We start from the raw sequence: 25,741 nt of genomic DNA, 5'->3' as shown, positions 1-25,741 counted from the left end.
TCGTGGAGTGGTGAGACCCCATCTCTCTCTCCTGTCTCTCTCTCTCTCTCTCTGTTTTCTTTTCTACTTCAGGTATAACTTTTTAACCCTGACTTGTTTAATCAGGTATAGTTTTCTATATATGACTTTTGTAATCTTTAATAATGTAACTGTTATGTTTGTTTAGGCTCTCCTTGTGTGCTTATCACTATTATTCAATAAATAAATTTTATGGTTAAGCTGGTTGCTTCCCTCCCTCTCTCTCTGAACTTTACTCTTTTGTGGTTTTGGCTTCCCCATTTACTCTGCAGCAACGCTCCTCTTACCTAAGCTAAAGATCCCTGTAGCGCCCAAAAATACTGTGTGGTTTGCTCATCAGGTTGGTTAATACCAGAACAATTGAAACGTGAAAGTGGGGATAGGGATGTGCTGAACCTGTGACATAGGAGGGTGGCAGCCTAGAAGTGCTCTTCGACCCAGTCTGCTCAGGCTTACTCTATTCTGGTGCGGTACCTGTGGCATATGAGGATGGTAGCCGGAAGTGCTGCTTGGCCCAGCCTATTGGTAGTCCAGGGGCATATAAGGATGGAAGCTTGGAAATCCTGCTTGACCCAGCCCACTGAGTCCAGGACATATAAGGGGTCAGCATGAGAGTGCTGATTGAGCTGGTCCACTCAGACTTGCTCTGTTAATGTGTGTGTGTGTGTGTGTGTGTGTGTGTGTGTGTTCATCTGATTCCAAGGCTGGAGAAACCCAGCCCGGGGGAACCTAGGTTCTGCCAGATTGCTCCACTGCATGGGGACTTGCAGAAGGGAGAAGTAGAACTCCATATGAAAATACACTTGACACAAGGAATACATTGATAGAATTACAGCCCCCCCAAAGAAGAGTAACCCTAATAAATAAGTGTACCCCAAAGTAATGGGCAAATCTGGTGACATGCCTGTGTCACATCCACCTCCCCTCCCGCACAAGCTCTTAGGGCTCATGCCAGCAAACCACTTTTGCACATGCTTAGCTGGGCTAACGTGGGAAGCTTCACAGAAATTAAGAGGATGACGCACGAGCTTCAAATTAAGCATGTCTTCTTGCAGCATTAGGTCCTTAGTGAGCTACAATGGGGAGTAAGTAGAAAATCAGCATCCAGTTTTAAAACCGTCTATGAGCAGTGGATGTAAGTGATGAATCAATGCCACCAAAGAATTGCAGCTCTTTGCTAGGCTGGACTAGGGCACTTGGTATGTGGAAGCCTGCCACAGAGCACAGTGGTAAAAAGTGCATCCAGGTCCAGCTAGCTGATTGTGACCTCACTCACAATGGTGACAAAGGAAGAAGAACATAAGAGTGGAGGGAGAGGTCGATCTTGACAGGCATTTGTCTAACCTCTTAGTTCATCCCTTGTCACTCCCTTGACTTCAGAGGAGTTGCTCCTGACCAAGAGCAGGATAAGGGATATCCGAATCAGGCTGTACAGTGGGGTCTGCCTGAGAAAGCTTGACTTGTGGATCTTATCTGCACTAGGAAATTTACTACCTGCCAGATGCAATGCACGCTCTAATGAGACTGGGTACATCTACACCGCTGCTGCAAATCAAGTCTGAGATGCCCAAGGGTTTCCACCGCATTCTGTGTAATTAAATACTCTGGTAACAATTTTCAAATTAGAGCGTTTGGATGTCTCCCTTTTGGGGTATGGAACATGAGATGCCCTCACAGGGCCTGGGAGAGTGCTCCAGCATGTTCTGAAAATCAGCCCTTTTATGGGGTCTCACGCTGAGCATCCCAAAAATTTAAGGCACTAGGCACTCTTTACACTCTTGCTCTCCACGCTGGGCAGTGTATGGCGTGATTTCAGATAGCCTGTAATCCCCCTAGTAATAACATGGCTACAGCAATACTACAAAGTATTAACAGTGTAGAAGGTGCTATTGCCACGTAGAGGGAAAAATGTAAAACTGAACATAATTCTTGCTGTATTATCCTGTTAGGGTTGGGTTTCTTTGCTTGCCTACAGAAGTACTGTTGTTCTGGTATGAGCCTTTATACATAAGGTGACCAGACGTCCCATTTTTAAAGGGACATTCCCGTTTTTTGGGGACTTTTTCTCATATAGGCGCCTATTGCCCTCCACCCCATGTCCTGTTTTTTCACAGTTGCTATCTGGTAACCCTATGCATGCAGGAAGTGTTGTACATAATGCAAGTATGCTGCAAACTACAAAAAGTCAGCACACAATGCTACTCAATGAGTTGAACCTGAGCTTCAATATTCTTCCCGCTGGAATCCCGAACATAGTAAATCCTACACTCAACACTCCGGCACCTCTAGGCTCGGCAGTTCATAGACCGGTGCCTCTGGGCTTTCTGCATCTGTTACGAATGTAAAAAAAAAAATTTTTTTGAGCCCCAGAACCTAATTGCTTGAGCCCTGGCACCTCGTTCATTACAAATTAAGCACAGCCTGCACCAATACTGTGTCATGTATTTTATTTCCTTCCTCCTGTATTACCCACCTTCCCTTGTCCCCCAAGGGGAAGAAACCCCACTTGCTCGATTAGGTTTATGTTAAGAAGTCAGGAAAATTGTGATTTTTATAGAGGGTATTTTTAAAATATTTTATTTGGGATAAGACAAGGATCTTTACAATTAGGCCCCATCATATGAAAAAGAGAAGAAACTATGAGTTGTTCAAAGGAGCATAACAGCACAAATGTACATGGCAGAGGGGTATTGCTGGCAGTGTCCACAAACCTTGCACTTTATAATGAAACTTTACATTTGTTCTTACTTGTGTTGTTGTTCTCTTAACCTAAAATAAAGGCCATTCTGACTGAAAGCCTCTTTCCATGCTTGGTGCATGGATAACAAGCCAGGTGACAATCTCTACAACTGATTTTGACCGCACAGAACACATGAAGGACAGCAGAGAACCAGCACGGTGTGTGAACTTCCCTTTGGTTCAGCCACAGAAATCCTGCACTCCACACTTGCCACTGTCTAATGAAACCAACTCCGTGTCAAAGGAGAGGGAGATGAATTAGGTGCCCTATTTCTCTCCCAACACAGACAATTGCGTACTTGCAAAGCACATCACATATATTTGTATATTTATACATGTAACCCTAACAACCCCTCAGTGCCCACTGGCAAAGAGTCCAGTGTCACGTTAAGCAACCCCTGTCAGCCCTGACAAACTCACTACACCTAACACGTTGCTGTGATGGTATTTACCTATAAAGAACATTGTGTAAGGCATCAAATGAAAACTGATATCATACCGGTCTTCATACTCATTGTGTGATGTAACAGTTAAAAAGCTATGGATATGTACTAACAATATGCTCAAACGATGAAACCAGGCAGGGCTGGTAAACAAGTTTGTCCAAGACAAAGAAATGTCGGTTTGCCTCGTGACCCTGGCAGACCACATGCCAGCTCATGCCAAAGCTGAACGAAGACAACTACAAGGCTGGATCCAGTCTGGCTCCCCTAAGTATTTGTATTGTTAAAATAGGGATGAGAATTATAGGACTGTGTTTAGAGTTTAGATGCTATGAAATGCTTGTAAGTATCTGCCAGAATTCATCTCACTTATAGTGCCTCTATCCCATATATGTTATAGCTTATATTTAAGTGCTTGTAACAGGAAATCACCAGACAGGAGAAAAGCATGAACAAGTGTGAGATACCAGTTTCTAATATGTATCAGAGGAGTAGCCATGTTAGTCTGTATTCACAAAAACAACAAGGAGTCCGGTGGCACCTTAAAGACTAACAGATTTATTAGGTTTCAGAGTAGCAGCCGTGTTAGTCTGTATTCACAAAAAAGAAAAGGAGGACTTGTGGCACCTTAGAGACTAACAAATTTATTTGACCATAAGCTTTCGTGAGCTACAGCTCACTTCATAGGTTTCAGAGTAGCAGCCGTGTTAGTCTGTATCTGCAAAAAGAAAAGGAGGACTTGGGGCACCTTAGAGACTAATACATTTGTTAGTCTCTAAGGTGCCACAAGTAGTCCTTTTCTTTTTGCAGATTTATTAGGGTAAGCTTATGCCTTAATAAATCTGTTAGTCTTTAAGGTGTCACCGGACTCCTAGTTTCTAAGAGGAGATGTTATCTTCTGTCCAACAAAGGAGACCCATCAACACCCGCAAACCGCCATGGAACATCAGAGGACAACATACTTCATTGATGGCTCCCTCCCACCCCCGGAAGAGATGTGCAAGTGATTTGCTCCTAACAGCTCCACTTGCAACTTGAAGCAGAATAATAATTAAAAATAAATCAATAAAAAACCCCTGAAAAGGAAGAACTGTCTTTTCTTCTGCTTGGACTCTGAGGGGGAAAGATTACTAAGCATAAGATCCCCAGTGCTTGGCCTGGTTTAGCCCTGAAAGATACATGCAGCTTGCTTATTATACACGCTTCTACTACCTTTTGAAACCTGATTAAGTCATCTGGGTGTATGTGTACCAGATGTAACCTTGTAAAGAACTCTCATTTCTTTTTTCCTAGTTAATAAATCTTTAGATAGTTTCTTATAGGATTAACTACAGGTGTCTTCAGTGTGAGATCTAAGGTGCAATTGACCTGGGGTAAGCCACTGGTCTTTTAGGACTAGGAGAAATATTAAGATTGCTGAGATCTTTGGTGTAAGAAACCATCTATCACAAAGGTTACCTTACATGAGTAGCAAGATAGATAAAGTACCCGAGGAGACTGTCTGTGATTCCATGTTAAGGCTGTTGTAATGTCCGTGGAGTTTACACTTGCAAATTGGTAGATGAAATCTAAGCCTAGAACTCACATCCAATTTGGGGTTTTTGCCCTGGTTCTTAACAGTCTGCCCTTGGGTTGGTATTTACACTTTTGAGCCATTCCCAGACATCTTGACATATCTGTCTGCCTAGGTCTCCGATATAAATGGAACAGGGTAGGCCAGAGACAATGGGAATTATATTTGCATTTGAAGTCAGCTGGAAAGCCCATTAACAAAAGGGTGAGAAAACCAGCTAAACAGCAAGGCATCCACACACCAGCAGGGCAGAGGAACTCTGGAGGTACAAGAATACATTTCAAAGGTATATGGGACTATAAAAAGAAGGGTAAAAGACAGTTTGTGCTTCATCACTAAAGGGGACAAAGATGTCCATGAACAGCGGATCCACAGCCATGTGGGTTGGTACCACTGAGGAGATGCCTTTAAGTGACAAACAGTCTCAGGGCAGGACTATGCTATGGGGAAAAGTCAAGCTTAGCTACGCAATTTGTGTTATGTTAGTAGCATAACTCAAGTTGAAGTAGTTTAGATCTACTTACCATGGGTCCACACCAGGCTGGGTCAAAGAGAGAAACTCTCCCATCAACTCCCCTTACTCTTCTCGTTCTGATGGAGTACTGGAGTCTACAGGAGTGCGTTTGGCGTGGATCGATCGCCGCAGCGTCGACCCACCTAGTAGTGGAGATAAGCCCTCAGATAAGGATTGCAGCCTGTTGAGTTTTAGTCACAAGAAAATGCATTGTACTTTTTCTTTCATTTGCAACCATTTTCTGTTTCTATAATTTTTGCTTAAACCCCTGCTCATTTTTAGTAAAGGTATTCTTGGTTTTACTCTCAGTTCATCTCAGTGTAATATATTAAAGTGCAAATCCTCAGCTGATCTAGCAGGCTGGGGTGTATACTATCTCTCTGAAGACAGTGGACTCAGTCATTTCTGTGACAGCCCAGGGATAGGGGCTGGATACTGCCCGGGAACAAGTTTCAAGGAGCTTTCAGGATTGGAGTGCAACTGAGGTGACCTGCAAGGCAAAGTAAAGGCTGGCTGAACTTTGGAGGAGATTGGTTGGGGTAGGGGGAGGCGTGGTGGATGGAGGAGGGTTAACAAACTGGCGAGTCAGAGAGCTGACAAAAATAATTTAGCCCCTACAAGTCACTTGCTCACTGATGCATGGAAGAGAGAGGGTGACTCACAATCCTGAATTCCCCCAGAAAGCCTCACAACCTTCTTGAAGCTTTCTGGGGCTGCCAGACATTGTTGGAACACAATAAAAGAAAAAAACAATACAAATAAAGCTCAGTGATAACATGCATGATGAGGAATGAGATTGCAGTGGAGCGGGAACTGAGTTCTCCTGCTTCCACCTCCCAATCAGTAACGCAGTATGGAGTAAACAGGTTCAAGAGAAAGTTAGCAATTTGTGCATCACTTTCCACTGGGCATCTTTCACCTCCTTGTTCCTCAGGCTGTAGATCAAGGGGTTCAGCATGGGGATCACCACTGTGTAGAACACAGAGGCTATTTTGTCAGTGTCCAGGGAGTAACTGGTGGAGGGTCGGAAATACATGAAGAGGAGGGAGCCATGGAACATGGCCACGGCTGTCAGGTGGGAGGTACAGGTGGAGAAGGCTTTGCGCCTGCCCTCGGCGGAGTGGATCCGCAGGATGGTGATGATGATATATGCGTAGGAGAGGAGAATGATCACAATGCTGCTCACCACCACGCAGCCAATCAAGGCAAACATCACAATCTCATTGACGCGTGTGTCGGAACAAGAGAGCGACAATACCGGCGGAACATCACAGAGGAAATGATTGATGGCATTGGAGCTGCAGAATGATAAACGAAAAGTAAAAACGGTGTGTACCATTGAGTCCAGCAAGCCCACGGCATACACCCCAGCCACCAGCTGATGACAGAGCCATCGGGACATGGTGACTGTATAGAGAAGCGGGTAACAGATGGCCACATAACGGTCGTATGCCATCACAGCCAGCAGGAGGCAATCTACATGACCGAAAGTACTAAAGAGATACATTTGCATAGCGCAGGCATGGTACGAAATCCTTTTACTCTCGGCTAAGAAGTTCAGCAGCATCCTAGGGGAAATTATTGAGGAATAGCACAGATCAGAGAAAGACAAATTACCGAGGAAAAAGTACATGGGGGTGTGGAGACAGGAGTCAATCTTGATTAACACGATCATCCCCAGATTCCCTACCAGGGTGACAATGTAGATCACTAGGAACAACACAAAGAGAGGGACCTGAAGCTCCGGACGATCTGTCAGTCCTGAGAGAATGAACTCAGTCACCGTTGAGTGATTTCCCTTTTCCATCTCCTCTGAACCAAGACCAGGGAGCTGCAGTGACGTGGGCAGGCAGGTGGCTCAGGAATTCTATTCCGTCCCTATAAGGAGAGGAAGTGAAGAAATTATGGAGGTTAGTTTCTTAGGGGACTCCCCTGCTGAATCAAGAAAAGGCCTTAGTCCACAGAGCCAGATGTTCAAAGCTGATCATTCCAGTTATCTGAAAAAATGGACACACAGCAGAAATGTAAGAACCAGCGGGTTAACTGTGCCCCACATATGGGCATTGCTGTTCCTACACACAACAGCAAACAGTGACTTCTGACTATTGCACGAGAATGTCGGGCTGAAAACGAGGGGTGAGAGTTTGTGCCAATCGGCGCTCTTCCCAATTCATACAAGGTGTGCTCTGCCATTTCAGTTCTGGGTTACTTAGTATGATAATTAAGCCTGTTCAGAAAATGAAAATGGGATTTGCATTACTTTGTATGAAATTCCAGAGTCATAACATAATGCACACACATCGCACCCCAGGCACCTGTAAATTGCTGCTTTCTTCAAAAGATGAGGGTTTTTTTCCTTTAGCACAAGGTATAGAAAGTGATGCTTTGGCTTCCAAAGATCTTGGTTCAATCCCTGCTGATGACCACAGTGTCTGAATTTGTATACAAGCATGATTCAGTCCAACTGCATGTACCTTCAGAAGACAGAGAGATGTATCTTTGCTTTCCCCATAAAGAGAAGCTGCTACTTGGGAGAATTCAGGAGGTTTTATACTGTTCTTGGTGCCCTCGGGAACCTGATCCCTGAAGCAATCAGGTTCACCAAGGCGCACAATACACAATTAAAATGCACTGGGTCGGCCAAAGCCACTCCCAGTGTAACTCGTACACTGGGGTTTAATCTGTTGCACTCTGTGCTCCTTTTGTTATTAAATGGTCCCATGACTGCAGAGTTACCCAGGGCGGAGCTAGGGGTATGTTTCAGTCCGTTGCTTTCACTGTGCGCTGGGGGACGAGTGGCGTGGATGTAATGACTATCATGGGAGTGGGGAGGAAAGGAGATTGAGGGAGAAAATGGGATGTCAATGGAGTTACCCCAGTGTAAGATGTCCGGGTCTCCAAATCCCTTCTTGTCCTACAAAATGATGTTGTCATCCTTCTTCCAACCCCATGACTCTAATTACAGCAAACACACCCGGGAATCAGTCTGGTATCCCACGCTGACCCCGACATGCTCTGATGAATAATAATATTAACCAGCAACATCTCCTTTATTTTTATTTTTTATTCTCCCTTTTCTCCCCTCCCTTTCACATCTCCCCGTCTCTTTCCCCTAAGTCTTTCCATGGCGATTCTCTCCTCGCGTGATTTCCATTCTCCCTGCCCCCTCTCTCAGGGCTAGATTGTCAGAGTCCTTCCTCAGCAAGGGAGAATGAGGCCTCGCCCCTTGCCCCTTGCTCAATGATGCTCAAATCATGGATTCTGGCCATGATGGAGATGGCAGGGGCTGCTCACCCAGTAGACCCCTCTGGAAGCAAGCGGGCGGGGGAAATGACAAGGAGTGGAAGGAACCCCGGCTCCACCCCCTTACACATTCTGGCTGGTGGGCAAGGGGGTAGGCTGCTCCAGGATGATTAGTTATTCCTCCCCCACCAAGCATGACAGAAACTGTGATTGTTTCTGGTCTCCTTGGGTGGTATAGCTACCCACTGACCATACTCGGGGCAAATTGTACAATCTAGCATTGCATCTCCTTCCATTCATCCCCTTTCCCATGTTCCTACTCCTCTCTCTTTCTCTAACTTGTCCATCCTCAGTGTTCTCCTCTCAGCTCCTTCACCCTGTCCCCCTCTCCTCCTTTCCCCCTGGTTTTCAGGCCACTTCCACCTCCTCCTGTAGCTCTCGCTCATCAGCGTTGGTGCCCTTTGGGATAGGGAATCTCTCTTGTCCAATAACATAAGTGGCATTGAATCATAGAAGATTAGGGTTGGAGGAGACCTCAGGAGGTCATCCAGTCCAGCTCCTGCTCAAAGCAGGACCAACCCCAACTAAATCATCCCAGCCCAGCCAGGGCTTTGTCAAGCTGGGCCTTAAAAACCTCTAAGGATGGAGATTCCACCACCTTTGTGATCATCTAGTCTGACTACCTGTACAACATAAGCCAGAGAATTGCCCCCAAATCATTCCGAGACAGATTTTTTTTAGAAAAACCACTAACCTTGATTTAAAAATTGTCCTTGATGGAGAATCCACCGCGACCCTTGGTAAATTGTTCTAGTGGTTAATTACCTTCACTATTAAAAATGGGCGCCTTATTTTCAGACTGAATTTGCTAATGGTGCGGCATGTCTTTAGTGAAGTCCTGTTATGGTGAATGCATGTCTCATGGTAAAAAGAGAAATAAGTCCCTCAACCATTTATGAATGTGAGGTGTGGGGTGAGGGTGGAATTGGGGAAAGCTCTGTCTCTTTTACTCTCAGAAAGACAGACACCCTCCTTTCCACTGTGGGATGTTACCTTGCATTTCATATGATTTTCCAGGATGATCCAAATCCTTCCCCCCTTTCCGGCCCCCATGCACCAGGCTGGTAGCACGAAGGGGGCACAAAGCCAACCCAGTCACCAAGTTGAGAAGTCCCCTGCCATGAGTGAGTTGCTGGGTAACATAGAGTAGGGGTAGCCATATCTGCACCATTAGCTCTAGCCCAATTGGCACCTCGTTCATTACAAATTAAGCACAGCCTGCACTAGTACTGTGTCATGTATTTTATTTCCTTCCTCCTGTATTACCCACCTTCCCTTGTCCCCCAAGGGGAAGAAACCCCACTTTATCCCCACTGGGATAAAACAAGAATCTTTACAATTAGGCCCCATCATATGAAAAAGAGAGAAGAAAATACAAGTTGTTCAAAGGAGCATTACAGCACAAATGCTCATATCCATCAAATACACTATTATCATGAATCCCAGCAATACCTCGCAGCCTCATCAGGCTGAATACTGTACCAACCCCTGGTGGAGACAAGTCCTTTCCCAAAGAGCTTGCTGTTTAAATAGACAAGATAAAAGAAGCATTATCACCTCTGCTTTACAGATGAAGAACTGAGGTCCAAAAAGGTGAAGTAATTTGACCAAGACCATGGAGGGAACCTATGGTAGAGTTTGGAGCTGGATTCAGGTCACCTGAATCCTGAACTAATGTTTTCACTACAGAAGTATCCGTGTCAATCATGGTGCTACTAACACTCCAGCAGAGCTTTGTGGGACACTGTGCTTCTTTAGTCAATCTCCCCATCACTTGCAGCTAATAAAGATCCCATGGTATGAGGGGTGACACTAGTATTTGGGAATGTTATTTACATGACATTGGTCAAATTCCATCTCTGGCCAATATTTTCTACCTCTGAAACATCCGCCTCCTCATTTCAATTGGAGCTGCTCGGTCTACCTTTTAAAAAGTGCCTTCCAGTTTTGGATGCCTCCTTGTTTGACTGTGCAACATTAAGCATATGGGCACAGTGAGCCTACTCAGTCCCATCTTTTTCAAGGTGCTATCATCAGGGATGCTGCACCGTTTTGCCTGCCTCCCACCCCTGCCTGTTATTCTGAGACATGTTAATGTGGAGAGGATGAAAAATAATTTCTCGACATCACTCTCCCCAGGGCATCCTTCATGTCCTTGTTCCTCAGGTTGTAGATCAGGGGGTTCAGTATGGGGATCACCACGGTGGAGAACACAAAGGCCATTTTGTCTGTGTCCATGGAGTAGCTAGAACTGGGACTGGTGTACATGAAGAGAAGAATCCAATGGAAGATGGTGATACACAGGAGGTAGGAGATGCAGGTGCTGAAGGTTTTTCATTTCCCCTCGGCTGAGCAAGTCTGTATGATCGTGAGGAGGATGTACAGGTAGGAGACCAGGATCGAGAGAGTGGTGCTCATCTCCACCAAGCTGACGAAGATGAAGAGTAGGAGCTCACTGAGCCACGTGTCAGAGCAGGAATGCGCTAGCAGTGCGGGATGTCACAGAAGAAATGATTGATGACATTAGAGCTGCAGAAAGACAACCGAAAGGTGAAATAGGTATGAACTAGCGAACCCACCAAGCCTATTGTGTATGCCCCAGCTACCAGGCTGACACACAGCAGCCTGGACATGGTGATATTGTAAAGCAATGGCTTGCCGATGGCCACACAACTGTCACAGGCCATCACAGCCAGGAGGAAGCACTCTGCATCCAAGAAAGAACCAAACACATAAGACTATGCCACACACCCAGCAAAGGAAATGGCATTGTTCTCTCTTAAGAAGTTCAGCAACATCTTGGGAGCGATGGCGGAAGAGTAGCAGAGGTCACAGAAGGACAAGTGACTGAGGAAGAACTACATGGGGGTGTGAAGCTGGGGCTCGATCTTGCTTTTACCCCACTTTTTACCCCACTTTTGTGGCTAAAAACCCCCACTTCTTCAGATGCATAAGAGTGGGATTTTTTACCCATGAAAGTTTATGCCCAAATAAATCTGCTAGTTTTTAAGGTGCCACCAGACTCCCCCTTAGTTAAAATGAAATGACAAGTCCAAAAAACAGATATTGTGTCTGCTTTAGAGGCTACATTATAGGGATGTCACACTTAACTTAAGACCCTTTGAAACAATTTTTCTTGTACAATTTTCCCTGAATTTCTTTAATGTGGCATTAGTAGGAGGGTGTTGGCCAGGCATGGAGGACAGAGATGTTCCCTGACTTCTTCTATGATGTATGAAGATATGGATGGATCAGGGTTGTTAGTGATGAGGGAAATTGAAAGAACAGAGTGAGGGGCAGAAGAGGGGCTAATTGTCTGTATTGGGGAGCCCGTCTCTGCCCTTCATTTCTCCATCACAACCCAAATTTCTGGAGTACAGGAGCCTGTCTACCTCTGCATCTACTTTGTGTTTCTTGCTCATTGACTGGGAGGTCTCTGGCCCTACCCCTCATTCCTGCTCCCATTTCCCTGAGGCCAGAAAGAGATGACTGAAGCATTGCATTAGCACAGCTCCAAATCTGTGTTCATGGGTTGGTTGGGAGAGTATGATCTAGGCTACATCATGACCCTTATAGTTCTTCTGGTTAGGTTTCTATTGTTAGAGAGACATAAAGACATGACCTAAATTGGTACTAATCACAGAGGTCCTGTCTAAAATGATTCTTCAGTGGCCAATATCCATTGTGTGTGAACAGCCATTAGTTGTCTTCAGTTAAGACCTGATCCAGTGTCCAACAAAATCAATGGAAAATCACCTTGTGGATTTCAGTGTTTTTGCATTAATCCTTGGTATACAGGACTTAAAATTTGAATTTCTGCTCCAGATGATATTGTGACAACTGTGATACAGGGCCAGGGCCTCTAACAAAACTGGGGCAATAAGATTTCACCCAGTATTAGTTCTCAAAGATACCCTGGCTGCACTAAATGATTAGAGTTTGGAGAAAATGCCTGGTGACTTGGCCACTGCTGCTTACATTTCAGGATGCCACTTGTATTCCACCCCATGTTCAGTTTGGGACCCCCATTCGTGTGGAAGAGGAACACAGAAACTTTGGGAAGTCTAGCAGTACCACTGGTACTACGACTTCCTGCTTTGTACTCCAGCCCCTTGATACCATTCATAGTGAAAGTATAGCCCGCTAGTCAATGTGCATATCCGACCTTCCTATGTGCCAAAGTGTCTCTTTATTTCAAGCTGTACCAGCTTCTGCCTTTACTTATGGAGATCCCTGATTAAACTCATCATGTGTCAGTCCAGATGGAAGCTGTCACAAAAGCAGGATTGGAACCAGGTGGTCAAGGATATAGACTATATTTTTCCTTCATATACCTTTACAACATCTGTACGTGGGGAGCAAGAAATAAGGGTAGGTACCCTCTCTTCCACTTACACAGTATTCCACATATTTCTCCATTATGAGAAATGAGTGACGTTAATTACTCCTATGGCAACAAGATGTTGGGTCACAAAACCTCAATTGTGACAATACTGCAAGAATTAGCACACAAGATAAGCCAGTAGACATGATCAAACAGTGACAGTGATCTTTGGGAAATTTCCCCTTTTTTGCCAAGCGAATCATTCGTGAATGCAACCCCGATTTTTTTTACTATATTTGTAATTCTGAAGAATACAATAAAATGTTCAGATGGGTAATTTTCACTTCTGGTTTCAGAGGGGTGGCTGTGTTAGTCTATAGCAGCAAAAACAACAAGGAGTCCTCGTGGCACCTTAGAGACTAACAAATTTATTTGGGCATAATCACAAGCTATTCACTTGGACTCTTCCGTCGTTGTATTGAGTGTAACAGGTTGATGGCCTGACGAACCCTTCCCAGGGGCAGGCTTAGGTAAAGTCCCGCTGTCCCAGTTTTGACTGCAACCAATATCCCTTATACCCCATTTCAAGACAAAAGCCAGGCGAACTAAGGGAGGAACCTATTCACATAACAGCTCAGAGACCTGGCTCACCAGCTGCTGTACTTTAACTTCATAGATCGGGGAAGTCATTTCCCCAGATCCAGGGTGTCCAATCAGCTAAGGACCTGACTGAGCCATCCTACTCAATTGTCATTTGTAGCCCCCAAAATGTATTCCCCACAGCCTGTGGTTGCCAATTCCTGGCCACGCTTTGCACCAAGGCTCACGAGCTGACCTGCCGCAGCAAAACAAAAAAAACCCACCACTCAGCCATCACTCAGTCTAAGCCAGCAGCAGTGCTTCCCTCCTTCTCGCAGGCAATGAGACTCAGAGCCCGGGCCTAAGCTCTGGGGCTTGTGGGGCTGCCGCTACCATGCTAAAAATAGCCGTTGGGCTCGGGCTGGAACTCTGGTTCTGAAATTCATGCAAATTCACCCTTCACCCTGGGTGGGCCGCACAGCCCAAGTTCCAAACATGCACCCAGGTCCCTTTAGCACAGTAGCACAAGCCCAGAGAGTCCACGTCTGCAGACCCAGACTCTGAGACTCACTCCGGAGGGCTACAGCTCACGGCATGCATGACCATCCTAGAAAGCCCAACCTTGGTGTCCTCCTCTCTGAAAAGCAGTAGATCATCAGCGTTGCTCTCCTATTCATCCACTGCTGACTCTGTCCACCCCATTCCTGTCCCTGGTCCAGCTATTTGGTTAGTCCTCCCTCCTGGCACAGCATCCCCTGGGATTGAAAGGTGCTGCAATTGCACAGCCTGTTTCCGTGGTGGCAGAAGAAATAACAAGAACTCCAGCAACATCAGGCTGGCAGCAGAAGCAGTAATCTGCCTAGCTTCCAAAACTCCCATTGGTGAGCCCTGCATTAACTCCTATAGTATATTCCCATAGGACTTGCCCAGGACTGTTATAATCTGTTGGCTCTTCAGGCGCACATGTGTAATGAGTTGGTGAGGTCTCAGTACAGTTCCTGACTGGGCAGGTGTCAGCTAAGCAAAAGCCACCATCACAATTGGCACCATGTGTCCCCCCCGAATCATGGGGGCTGAATTCCCCAGTCCGATAGGTGCTGTCAGGGGTGGGGTCTTGCATAGTGGGCTGAGACACATTTTGGGGGAATTTCTTTGTCTCAGTGGTGGGCAACTGGTCTAGTAATAACTGTGGAACATTCACTCTCCAGCTCTGTCAGTCCAACCCCTCTCTCTAGCCTCAATACATTTTAAATACAGAACAACCAACAAAACATGAATGGAGAACGGAAAACATGTTCCTCAAAGGGGGGAGTTTAATTGGACTGAGCAAGCGCTAGGGTCCCAGTCAAATGCCCACTGAAGTCGATAGGAAGATTCTTATTCATGTCAAAGGGTGTAGGGCCAGATTTTTAAGGGTATCTAAAATTAACGTGACTTAGGCACCTAAGTACCTTTCAAAATCTGACCCCTTTGTGTTTTAATTTCTTTGTAAGAAAAGAAAAAGGAAAGGAAAACAAACTCTCAGAAATATGGTTTATCAGTGGAAGGAGCAAAAACTACAGTCCTAGTGGAAGACTAATTATATTTCAGCAAATTCTTCTATTTAGTTCTAGATGAAGGATGCATTAGAGATTCACAGGACAGACAGACAGTTGGGATGGTAACATTGGCTTCATTGTCAATGCTTTCTGAGGTTTTTTGTTTTTTTAAATTTCTGCTACTTTAACCTGCTTCTGAATAAAAGTCCTTCAGGTACAATCAGCTTAAGAACCTACAGGGAAGCCTGGTTCCTACAGGGATATATAAAATGTGGCATTGGCCAATCAGTACAGTAAAGAGTTTGTTGCCAGATGATGTTTAAACCTCACCCCCAGGCCAGAAATGAGTCCCTTTCTTAGGGTCCCTCTATGCAATCCAGAGGTCATTAATGATGTGCCTAAGGATCTGAGGAGGGTATTTAATCCTGTCAGCACTGAGTTAAATTTTCATACCAAGGCCTTTCTGAGCTCAGAATGGACCAATGGTTATTTCTGTCCTTGCTGGCAGACCTTGACCTAAGTGAGTAGCTTCCTTCCCTATCTCTCTGACCAGTTCGCTCTCTTCTTCTGGCAGGTTTCAGAGTAGCAGCCGTGTTAGTCTGTATTCGCAAAAAGAAAAGGAAAGGTGCCACAAGTACTCCTTTTCTTTCTTCTGGCAGTCATTGATCTTCTTGGGAGGAAGTTGAAAGAGAAATAATTAAAGTAACTTCTTTGAAAATCACAGAATCATAGAATCATAGAATATCAGGTTGGAAGGGATCTCAGGAGGTCACCTAGTCCAACCCCCTGCTCAAAGCAGGACCAATCCCCAACTAAATCATCCCAGCCAGGGCTTTCTCAAGCCTGACCTTAAAAACCTCTAAGGAAGGAGATTGCACCACCTCCCTAGATAACACATTCCAGTGTTTCACCACCCTCCTAGTGAAAAAGTTTTTTCTAATATCCAACCTAAACCTCCCCCACTGCAACCTGAGACCATTACTCCTCGTTCTGTCATCTGCTACCACTGAGAACAGTCTAGATCCATCCTCTTTGGAACCCTCTTTCAGGTAGTTGAAAGCAGCTATCAAATCCCCCCTCATTCTTCTCTTCCACAGACTAAACAATACCCGTTCCCTCAGCCTCTTCTCATAAGTCATGTGTTCCAGTCCCCTAATCATTTTTGCTGCCCTCCACTGGACACTTTCCAATTTTTCCACATCCTTCTCGTAATGTGGGGCCCAAAACTGGACACAATACTCCTGATGAGGCCTCACCAATGTCGAATAGAGGGGAATGATCACGTCCTTCAATCTCCTGGCAATGCCCCTACTTATGCAGCCCAAAATGCCGTTAGCCTTCTTGCCAATAAGGGCACACTGTTGACTTATATCCAGCTTCTCGTCCACTGTAACCCCTAGGTCCTTTTCTGCAGAAAATTCATGGACCTGAGGTTCAAACTCTGATTCCAGTAGCATTTGCAAAGCACTTAAATTTTATATAGCATCAGCCTAGTTCTAGGTGGCAAACATTTGAGGTTTATTTAGCTAAAAACTCAAATTAGATTTGCTGCTGTGACTTATTCAAAAGTTTCATGCACTAAGACCCCCTTAAAACCAACTTTTAATTATACTCAAGGGAACCCACTCCAAGAATCGTTAACCGATTTCGTGGAGAGTCTGTGATCATACTTACAAGCAGTGAGAACAGGAAGCAAAATCATTTGTTTTTGGAACTAATGTCCTGTCACTTTAAAAGTTAATAGGACCAAATCCAGAGCTGGTATAAGTTGACATGGATGTCTAGACTCCAAACAGCAGCCAGGGATCTGGTTCACTGATTAACTTCAACAGAGATATGCTGATTTATACCTGCTGGGGACTTGCCCAATGCTTGATTCCTCTGGGCAGCACTGTAGGTGTTCACTAAGGTAATGACTCACTAAGCACTATGGTCACAATAACTAGGAGTTCAAAATACACAAACACTTTATGTCACTGGGTTATTAGTATTTTGAACCCAAATCTGCAGCCAGCGCTCAAGGATTTAGTTGTGTTACAGGCTCTGACTGATACTCAAGACAATAATTCTCGGAACATTGTCCAGGAGCTGGTGAGCAAAGCAAGCCAAGAGAAGGGAGAGAGAGCAGACTCTCACGCCCAGCCGTGTGTCAGGGAGTGAGGAAGACCCCATTTCACCCACCCATCTCTCTCCCATTTGCCAACCATCCAGAGACATGGGGAGAGGAAGGGGATTCAGCCATGACTTCCAAGAGGTAGTTAGGGAAAGAGGATTGTCAGGAATGATGAAGGAAAAGGGGGAATAGTAGCTGTAACCTCTCTGCTACCTCCACAGCAATCGCTCCCCTGCCCCCCGCCCATACACACACATGAAATTTTGCGTATAGTTTCTCCCAAATTACAGATTGGGCCTGGTGTGCTCCCTACTAGTTCCCCTGAAGATTGTATTTTATCTCAACTTTCTCAAGAGCTATGTAAAGATTCATCTCCAAAGCGGACTTTAATAAATAGCTGAGAAGGTGACATTACCACCTGTCCGATATATTCCATTAAATTTCCTGAAGTTGTCTGGTTTCTGCTTGCCCTGGGTCCTGGGGGTGAGGTCCAGTTAAATAGCCTCAAGTTTGTTTGGGGTATTGTAAACCAGTATCATGGTGTGATGACATGTTATCTTTATGTTGAATCAACAAGTGTTTTACCAAGCTGTTCTTATGACACAATGTCATCACATGCTGATGTGACCTCGTAATGCAGTATCAGGACTTCTGGGACATGACCTTTTCTACTGTGGGTCAAATTCCAAGAAGCAGGAACCACAGGTGGAGGAGGTGATAAGCTAGGAGGTCCTTACCCACCCATCTCAAACCATCCCAAGTCAACATTAACCAAATACCATTGCCTTCTACCAACTGTTTCGTTGGGTGAATGAAATAACCTAGTCATCACAGTACAGCTCCTTGCTCCTTTACCTATTCGTGTTAGCCTTGTCCATGAGAGACAAGCACAAGGGTGAAAAAGTTCAGGGTTGCTCCTTCTCCAGAGATTGATAGCCATGGTATCCAAGTGGGACAGCTCTCTTGGGTGGCCTTGATGGCTCATATTCTAAAAAGATGATCTTTCTGCATGTGTATGAGATGGGAGCATAGGGAGGGAACATATAAATTTGTTTTAGAGGAGTCTCTTATTCTCACCAACTGGAGATATGCTCTGCTTTGTGTGTTCTGAATTTCTGGTGGTCTCACTCAGAAATTTTGCAGGAATCTATTGACTGTGAGAAGAAGTTAATGTCTCAAATTGAATGTTGCTTCTTCAGGAAGGTAAGTAGTATCATTGTAATTAATGGAGCCAAATCTGAACAGAATGAGTATCTCATCACCAGGTTTGTTGTTCTTTTTGTTGGATCGTGGTATTCAAATGAGGGTGGAGTTGTTCATTATGGATCATGAACCAGATTTCAAATGTCTTAACCGTTGCCACTCACAAACATTATCTTTTCAGATAGGTCGAAAGAACCCCATTCCATGACTCTCTCCAAAATAGCTCTAATTCCAGGGAGACCCATATTGCACAACCATCTGTGGGCAGCTTAATTAAAATGTACTACACTGACATGACATAAATTGCATTGTACTTAAACGCAAAGCTAGATGGTTCAGAATTCTTCATGCTACACCTAAGATGCAATAAGCTTTGTTTCTCCCTCACTCATAATAATAATTGTTTGCAAAGGGACACAGTAAAAAAAGGACAGATGAAAAGCTCAAAAGGATTCAAACAGTTTTATACTATTTTATATATATACATTTTTATTTAACAGATCCTCATAGTTTGCACATGCCTACACATTCATGAAACCATAATGCAAAATTATTACTATTGGTAGTATTGCAGCATTGCCTAGTGGCCTAAACTGAAACTTGGACTCCATGTGCTTGGTGCTGTACAAACATAAGTAAGAGACAGTCCCTGCCCTGAAGAGGTTACAGTCTAAAATGGCAAAACATGGGAGGGAAGCAAGGGTTCAGAGAAAGGAAATGACTCAGCCAAATTCATAATGTAAGAGAACCGAGACTAGTATCCGTGATTTCAGAGCCGCAGTCCAGGGCTATCGCTGGGTCATACTGCTCCAGTGCTACTGGGACTATGATAATGATAATAAATAATCTAACTGACATTAGGTATAAAATTGAACAAAGAACTGGAAAAGTTTCCACTTTTCACTAAGCCTTAAATGTTGCAAGCGTTCACATTGAAGTAGAATAGCAATAGCAGGATTCAGAGAAAATCATTGGGAATTTTCACAGAAAAACCGAACACCTGTGATATTAAAATCTCTTTTCTCTAAAATTCCTGCTGAACAGCATTACTTTGCAGAACTACCATCATTCTACACATCACATTTTTCCTTTCACCCCTAATGTCACTTTTCTGCTCCCTAATTTTCTCATGGCATTTTTCACCTCCTTATTGCATAGGGTGTAGATCAAGGGATTCAGCAAGGGGGTGACAATGGTGTAGAACACCGTGACCATCTTATCCTTTGAGAAGGTAGTGGAAGGCCTTAAATACATGAAGATACATGGCCCGAAAAATATAATCACTACAGCAATATGGGAGGCACAAGTGGAAAGAGCTTTGCGACGACCTTCGGAGGAGCGAGTTCTCAAGGAGACTAAGATGATGACATAGGACACAACCAGCACAACAAAACAGGTCAGGGAAATCAACCCCGTATTGGCAATGACCATGACGCGAACAAGGTAAGTGTCAGTGTAGGCCAGTTTCAACAAAGGGTGCACATCACAGAAATAGTGGTCAATCTCGTTGGGCCCACAGAAGGGTAACTGAATGGTCAGGGCAGTCTGAACCATGGAATGCGCAAAGCCGCCCACCTATGAAGCCATCACAAGGGAGCCACAAACACATCCAGTCATGATAGTTGTGTAATGGAGGGGTTTGCAGATCGCAATGTAACGATCATACGCCATCACTGTGAGGAGGAAGATTTCAGTGCACCCAAAGAAATGGGCCACAAACAGCTGGGCTATGCAGCCATCAAAGGAGATGGTTTTCCTCTCCACAAAGAAGTCTGCAATCAGTTTTGGGGCTGTGACAGAGGAAAGGCACATGTCTACAAAGGACAGATAGCTGAGGAAGAAATACATGGGAGACTTCAGATACTGGCTGCTCTTTACAGTGACAATGATGAGAAGATTTCCCAGCACAGTAGTGATATAGAGGAGTAAAAAGAACACAAAACACACTGGCCATAACTCCTCATTGTGGCAAAGTCCCAAAAGGATGAATTCAGTCACGTTCTGTGTGGGCTCCATGTATTCAGTTTAAATGTTGGGTATATGGAATACCACTAATCCACCTGCCATGACACAAGACAAGGATAGGAATAATCAACAGACATTGATCGGTGATGAGGTGAATATCAAGATGCATTGACTGAAGTGGTAGATTTTGTCCAAAAATAAAAATGAGCAATATGTAACTCAAGGAACTAGAGGAAATTGGCTTGAGTTACATATTACCATGAACAGTATATACTCAAAATAATTAGAGTGGAAAATCTGAAGATGATTCATTCTATTCTTCCCCCACAATGAATCATCAAAGGCTTTAATTGTAAGTGAAAAACTTAACCTTAACTATGCTTTGCAATCAGCCCTTCCATGATACAAATTCTATTTTATTCTTATTGCATTGTTAAACACCTTCAGAAGTCCCATTTTTCAACCAAGGATAACCACATCTCTTACCTTTGCATGTGAGCACATAAATGATTTGATTTGTACATGCAAACATGAAACTGAGTTACCTCATTAAGTAACCAATGATTGAAAACTGGTCTCTGATTGTTTTCATCACAAAAATTTTTCACAAAATTTACATTTAGTTGAAAAGGCATTTTAATTGAAAAAAAAATATTTTAGTGGAGAATTTTGACCAGCTTTACACAAAACCCCAATTGAAACAAGAATTGAAACAGTGATTTATCAGCAGGACTCACGGATACACTTTAGATTATTTATACTGTTCCAAAAATGCAAAGCAGCTATAAACACTGTTCGATTGACCAGTTAACTCTGTCGCCAGAGTGGTGGAAAGCAGCTGAAGCTGACTAGCAAACTTGACCCTTTGTGTGTTACCATTTGATTTGAGGTGACTGAATTAAAATGTCTGTGTTCAAAAGAAAGTATTTATGAGTGGTCATAAGCAGGAATGGATTAAATATAGTGTGGGGGTGGTCATTGCTTACAGACTAGCATCTAATAAACCCATTTTATACATTTCAAAACTAAAATTAAAATAACAAATAAAAATAATATGAAGACTTTTCAAGAGAGAAGCTTGTAATGAAGATTTTAGACACATTCATCATACTTTAGGTGAATTAGTGGGAGACTGATTGATGGAGCCGGGAATTAGATTGGAAAGAATCCTAATAAGGTGTTTTCTTTGTCTTTTACATTGATAGAGCTAAGCAGGAAAAGAACAGCATAAAATACTCAACCTTGCTGGAAAATTCACATGGGTTGTATATGCAGATCTTAAAACGTACCTGGATGATGATGGGTTTTATTTCCCCTGCTTCTAACCTGCTCCTGTAGCAAAGGTGTTTGGGTCTGAACAACAGTAAGCAGTTGATGAGGGTGATCAGATACTCCCTGCTATATAGATTTTCTGCTTTGTAAATTTCATCCTCACACCCGTCTTTACAAGCCCTGTCTTAGGATGTCCTTTGCTGACTGTCAATTCTGCAAAGACCAAATCAGTGAAGTAGAGAAGTGGTTTGGTCAAGGCAGCCCTCAGGAATCTTTTCACATCAACCACTTCCACAACTCGCAAAGCCTCAGATCTAAGAGCGTCTCCATCCCTCGCTCTGCAAAATCGAAGACCCAACAAGATCTTTGGGAAAAACTGTGACTGTGAAGTCACAGCAGAAATATTTAAAATCAATATGTAGTGGCAGTGCATCATTGCCTGGTTAATGAGCTCCCAGAGGCATTTCAAGGCTTCTCCATTGGAAATAGTTGTTGAAGAAGCACTCCCCTATATAGCTTTAAAAATGTATTTGAAGCAAACTTTCAAACTTCTGCTGAGAGTTAGTCCCTTTCATTGTCTTCAAACTCCATCTTTCAATATGACCCCCCCCACCCCGCCTTCTCATACTTTCACCAAGTGATGGTGTCATAAATATAAAGGGAAGGGTAAACACCTTTAAAATCCCTCCTGGCCAGAGGAAAAATCCTTTCACCTGTAAAGGGTTAAGAAGCTAGGATAACCTCGCTGGCACCTGATCACAATGACCAATGAGGAGACAAGATACTTTCAAAGCTGGAGGGGGGGGAGAAACAAAGGTTCTCCCTGTCTGTGTGTTGTTTTTTCCAGGAACAGAAAAGGAATGGAGTCTTAGAACTTAGTAAGTAATCTAGCTAGAGATGCGTTAGATTCTGTTTTGTTTAAATAGCTGAGAAAATAAGCTGTGCTGAATGGAATGGATATTCCTGTTTTTGTGTCTTTTTGTAACTTAAGGTTTTGCCTAGAGGGATTCTCTATGTTTTGAATCTGATTACCCAGTAAGGTATTTACCATCCTGATTTTACAGAGGTAATTCTTTTACTTTATCTTCAATTAAAATTCTTCTTTTAAGAACCTGATTGCTTTTTCGTTGTTCTTAAGATCCAAGGGTTTGAGTCTGTGTTCACCTATGCAAATTAGTGAGGATTTTTATCAAGACTTCCCCAGGAAAGGGGGTGTAGGGTTTGGGAGGATTTTGGGGGGAAAGACGTTTCCAAGTGGGCTCTTTCCCGGTTATATATTTGTTAGACGCTTGGTGGTGGCAGCAATAAAGTCCAAGGGTGAAAGGTAAAATAGTTTATACCTTGGGGAAGTTTTAACCTAAGCTGGTAAAAATAAGCGTAGGGGATTTTTCATGCAGATCCCCACATCTGTACCCTAGAGTTCAGAGTGGGGAAGGAACCTTGACAGATGGCCTTAGAGATCTTGCTATTGTCTGGTTCCTTCTACTTGCGCCCCCTACATAATAAGAGGGCACAGAAAATCCTGTGTTAAGTTCCTCATTTCACTCCTATGCTTAGAAAGGGGACCTTGAGAACTTGGGCAAAAGGCAACAAGCTCTGTGGACCTTCTGTGTGTGAACAGCCATTGGATCAGGCCTTATCCAAAGAGAACTCATGCCCATCATAATTAATGGAAAATCACCAGGTTGACTTCAGGGACTTTTGCATCACCCCTTAATCACTGATTTATGGGATCGAACAGCATTTGGATTTCTCTTCTATGTGATAATGTGACTCAACAGTGATAGGACCAGGGCTTGTGGTTTCAGTTCTCAGAGACACCCTAGCTGCACAGGAGGATGGGAGTTCTGAGGAAATCCCTGGTGACGTGGCCATTGCTGCTTACATTCCAGGATGTTATCTTGTATTCCACTCTATGCTTAGTCTGGGATGCCACTGCTGTGGAAAGTTTGGGAAGTCTAGCAGCATCATTGGTGCCGGGACCTCCCACCTCATATAGGCACTTGATACCATTCACAGTGAAAGTGTAACCCACTAGTGAATATGTGTATCTGACCTTCCTACATGCCTGTCAAGGTTTCTTCCCCACTCTAAACTCTAGGGTACAGATGTGGGGATCTGCATGAAAGACCCCCTAAGTTTATTTTTACCAGCTTAGGTTAAAAACTTCCCCAAGGTACAAACTTTGCCTTGTCCTCGAACAGTGTGCTGCCACCACCAAGCATTTTAAACAAAGAACAGGGAAAGAGACCACTTGGAGACGTCTTCCCCCCAAAATATCCCCCCCAAGCCCTATATCCCCTTTCCTGGGGAAGGCTTGATCACAATCCTCACCAATTTGTACAGGTGAGCACAGACCCAAACCCTTGGATATTAAGAACACTGAAAAATCAATCAGGTTCTTAAAAGAAGAATTTTAATTAAAGAAAAGGTAAAAGAATCACCTCTGTAAAATCAGGATGGTAAATATCTTACAGGGTAATCAAATTCAAAACATAGAGAATCCCTCTAGGCAAAACCTTAAATTATAAAATGACACAAAAACAGGAATATACATTCCCTCCAGCACAGCTTATTTTACCAGCCATTAAACAAAAGGAAATCTATTCAATTTTCTAGCTAGATTACTTGCTAATTTAACAGGAGTTGGAAGGCTGCATTCCTGATCTGTTCCTGGCAAGAGCAACACACAGACAGCTAGAATCCTTTGTCCCCCCCACTCCAGATTTGAAAGTATCTTGTCCCCCCATTGGTCATTTTGAGTCAGGTACCAGCGAGATTACCTTAACTTCTTAACCCTTTACAGGTGAAAGGGTTTTGCCTCTGGCCAGGAGGGATTTTATAGCACTGTATACAGAAAGGTGGTTACCCTTCCCTTTATATTTATGACAGTGCCAAAGTACTGAAGCTGTTGTTCTTTAATTCAAGCTGTACCAACTCCTGCCTTTACTTCCGGAGATCTCCAGTTACATCCATGGTGTGTTGGCTGTCACAGATGGAGGTTGCTACAAAAAACAGTAGTGGGACCATGTAGTCAAGGATATAAAATATGTTTGTACTTCGTATGCCTTTGCGAAATCTGTACATGGGGGTGAGGAGGGGAGCAAATATGGCTTGATGCCCTCTCTTCTACTTATGCAGTCATAGACAAACTGGCCCATCATAAGAGAAGAGTTAAGAGTTATTCCCTGTGGCAACAAGACGTTGTGTCATGAAACCACAATTGCAATGATATGGCTAGATTTAGCAGATAGAGCAGCCATTTGAGACAAACAAACTATGCCATTGACATAGGATTCATTGGGAATTTATCCCCTTTTTTGCTAAGCGAATCATTCATACAAACAATACTGATTTTCTGTGACCATATTCGTAACTCTTAAGTACACATGACAATGTTTAGATGGGTAATTTTCACTTCTGAGTTGTTCACAAACTGTTTGCTTGGACTCTTCTCTCTTTGTATTGAATTTGGTAGGTTGGAGGCCTGCCAATCCCTTCCTAACTCTAAGTGGGGATTCCAGCTGGCTTCAGTAAAATCCCACTGTCCCAGTCATGAATGGAAACAATGGAGAGGCGGCAAAAGCCTCTTGAAGCAAGGAAATTATCCTTGTACTTGTTTGGAGACACTGGCCGTCGGCCACGGTGCTTTGTCAGGTCAGCGGCGGCCTGCCTGACTCACCCTGCCGAGCTGCTGTTTGTAACTTCCAGGGTGTCTGCCCTATAGCACAGGGAGGCCAATTCTCCACCATGCTTTACCCCTGGGTCCACTAAATGACCTGCCTCAGCAGAGCAAAGAACAACACAGAGCCCTCAGCTATCCTTGCCTGGTGGCTCTGCTGGCTCTTCTTCTCTTGCTGACCATCCAGAAAAGCGGTGCCTTGGTTTCCCCCCTCTGTAAAGCAGTTGTGAATCATTTTCACTACTTTCACTTTCACTATCCAACTCACCCATTGCTGACTCAGTTTTCCCCCTTGCTGTCCCTGCTCCTGCCATCTAGATAGCCCTACCTCCTGGCACTGTATCCCCAGGGTGGAGGGGTGCTGCCTTTTAACAGCCTGGTCTTAGGGCAGCCGCAGAAGCTGAAGAAACACTGGGGACTGAGACATCATTATGGCAGGAGCATGCCTAGCTTCAAAACTTCCTTTGGGCAGCCC

The 25,741-nt window shown here is 44.0% G+C and overlaps 2 protein-coding genes and 1 pseudogene across 2 annotated transcripts; all 3 read right to left on the bottom strand.

The window, feature by feature from the left end:
- Window positions 1-3,985: 3,985 nt before the first annotated feature.
- LOC119857778 (olfactory receptor-like protein OLF2) lies at window positions 3,986-7,342 on the bottom strand. The gene has a single exon (XM_043517183.1). It carries the CDS (start codon window positions 7,092-7,094, stop codon window positions 6,156-6,158), a length of 939 nt encoding a protein of 312 aa, XP_043373118.1. The 5' UTR covers window positions 7,095-7,342; the 3' UTR covers window positions 3,986-6,155.
- A 3,339-nt stretch (window positions 7,343-10,681) lies between these two features.
- Window positions 10,682-11,277, bottom strand: LOC119856841 (annotated as a pseudogene).
- An 8,147-nt stretch (window positions 11,278-19,424) lies between these two features.
- Window positions 19,425-20,363, bottom strand: LOC119857277 (olfactory receptor 4S2-like). The gene is given in 1 exon segment (XM_038405986.1): window positions 19,425-20,363. A coding segment is annotated over 1 exon segment (939 nt).
- Between the last annotated feature and the right edge of the window lie 5,378 nt (window positions 20,364-25,741).

Source organism: Dermochelys coriacea, chromosome 6 (assembly GCF_009764565.3).
Source record: "Dermochelys coriacea isolate rDerCor1 chromosome 6, rDerCor1.pri.v4, whole genome shotgun sequence".
NCBI lineage: Eukaryota > Metazoa > Chordata > Testudines > Dermochelyidae > Dermochelys > Dermochelys coriacea.
Note: the sequence above shows the minus strand (reverse complement) of the source record. Positions and strands in the feature narration are given on the sequence as shown.

Bases quoted from the DNA above. Each gene is read 5' to 3' on its own strand.
- LOC119857778 (XM_043517183.1), bottom strand. From the start codon at position 7,094: ATGGAAAAGGGAAATCACTCAACGGTGACTGAGTTCATTCTCTCAGGA.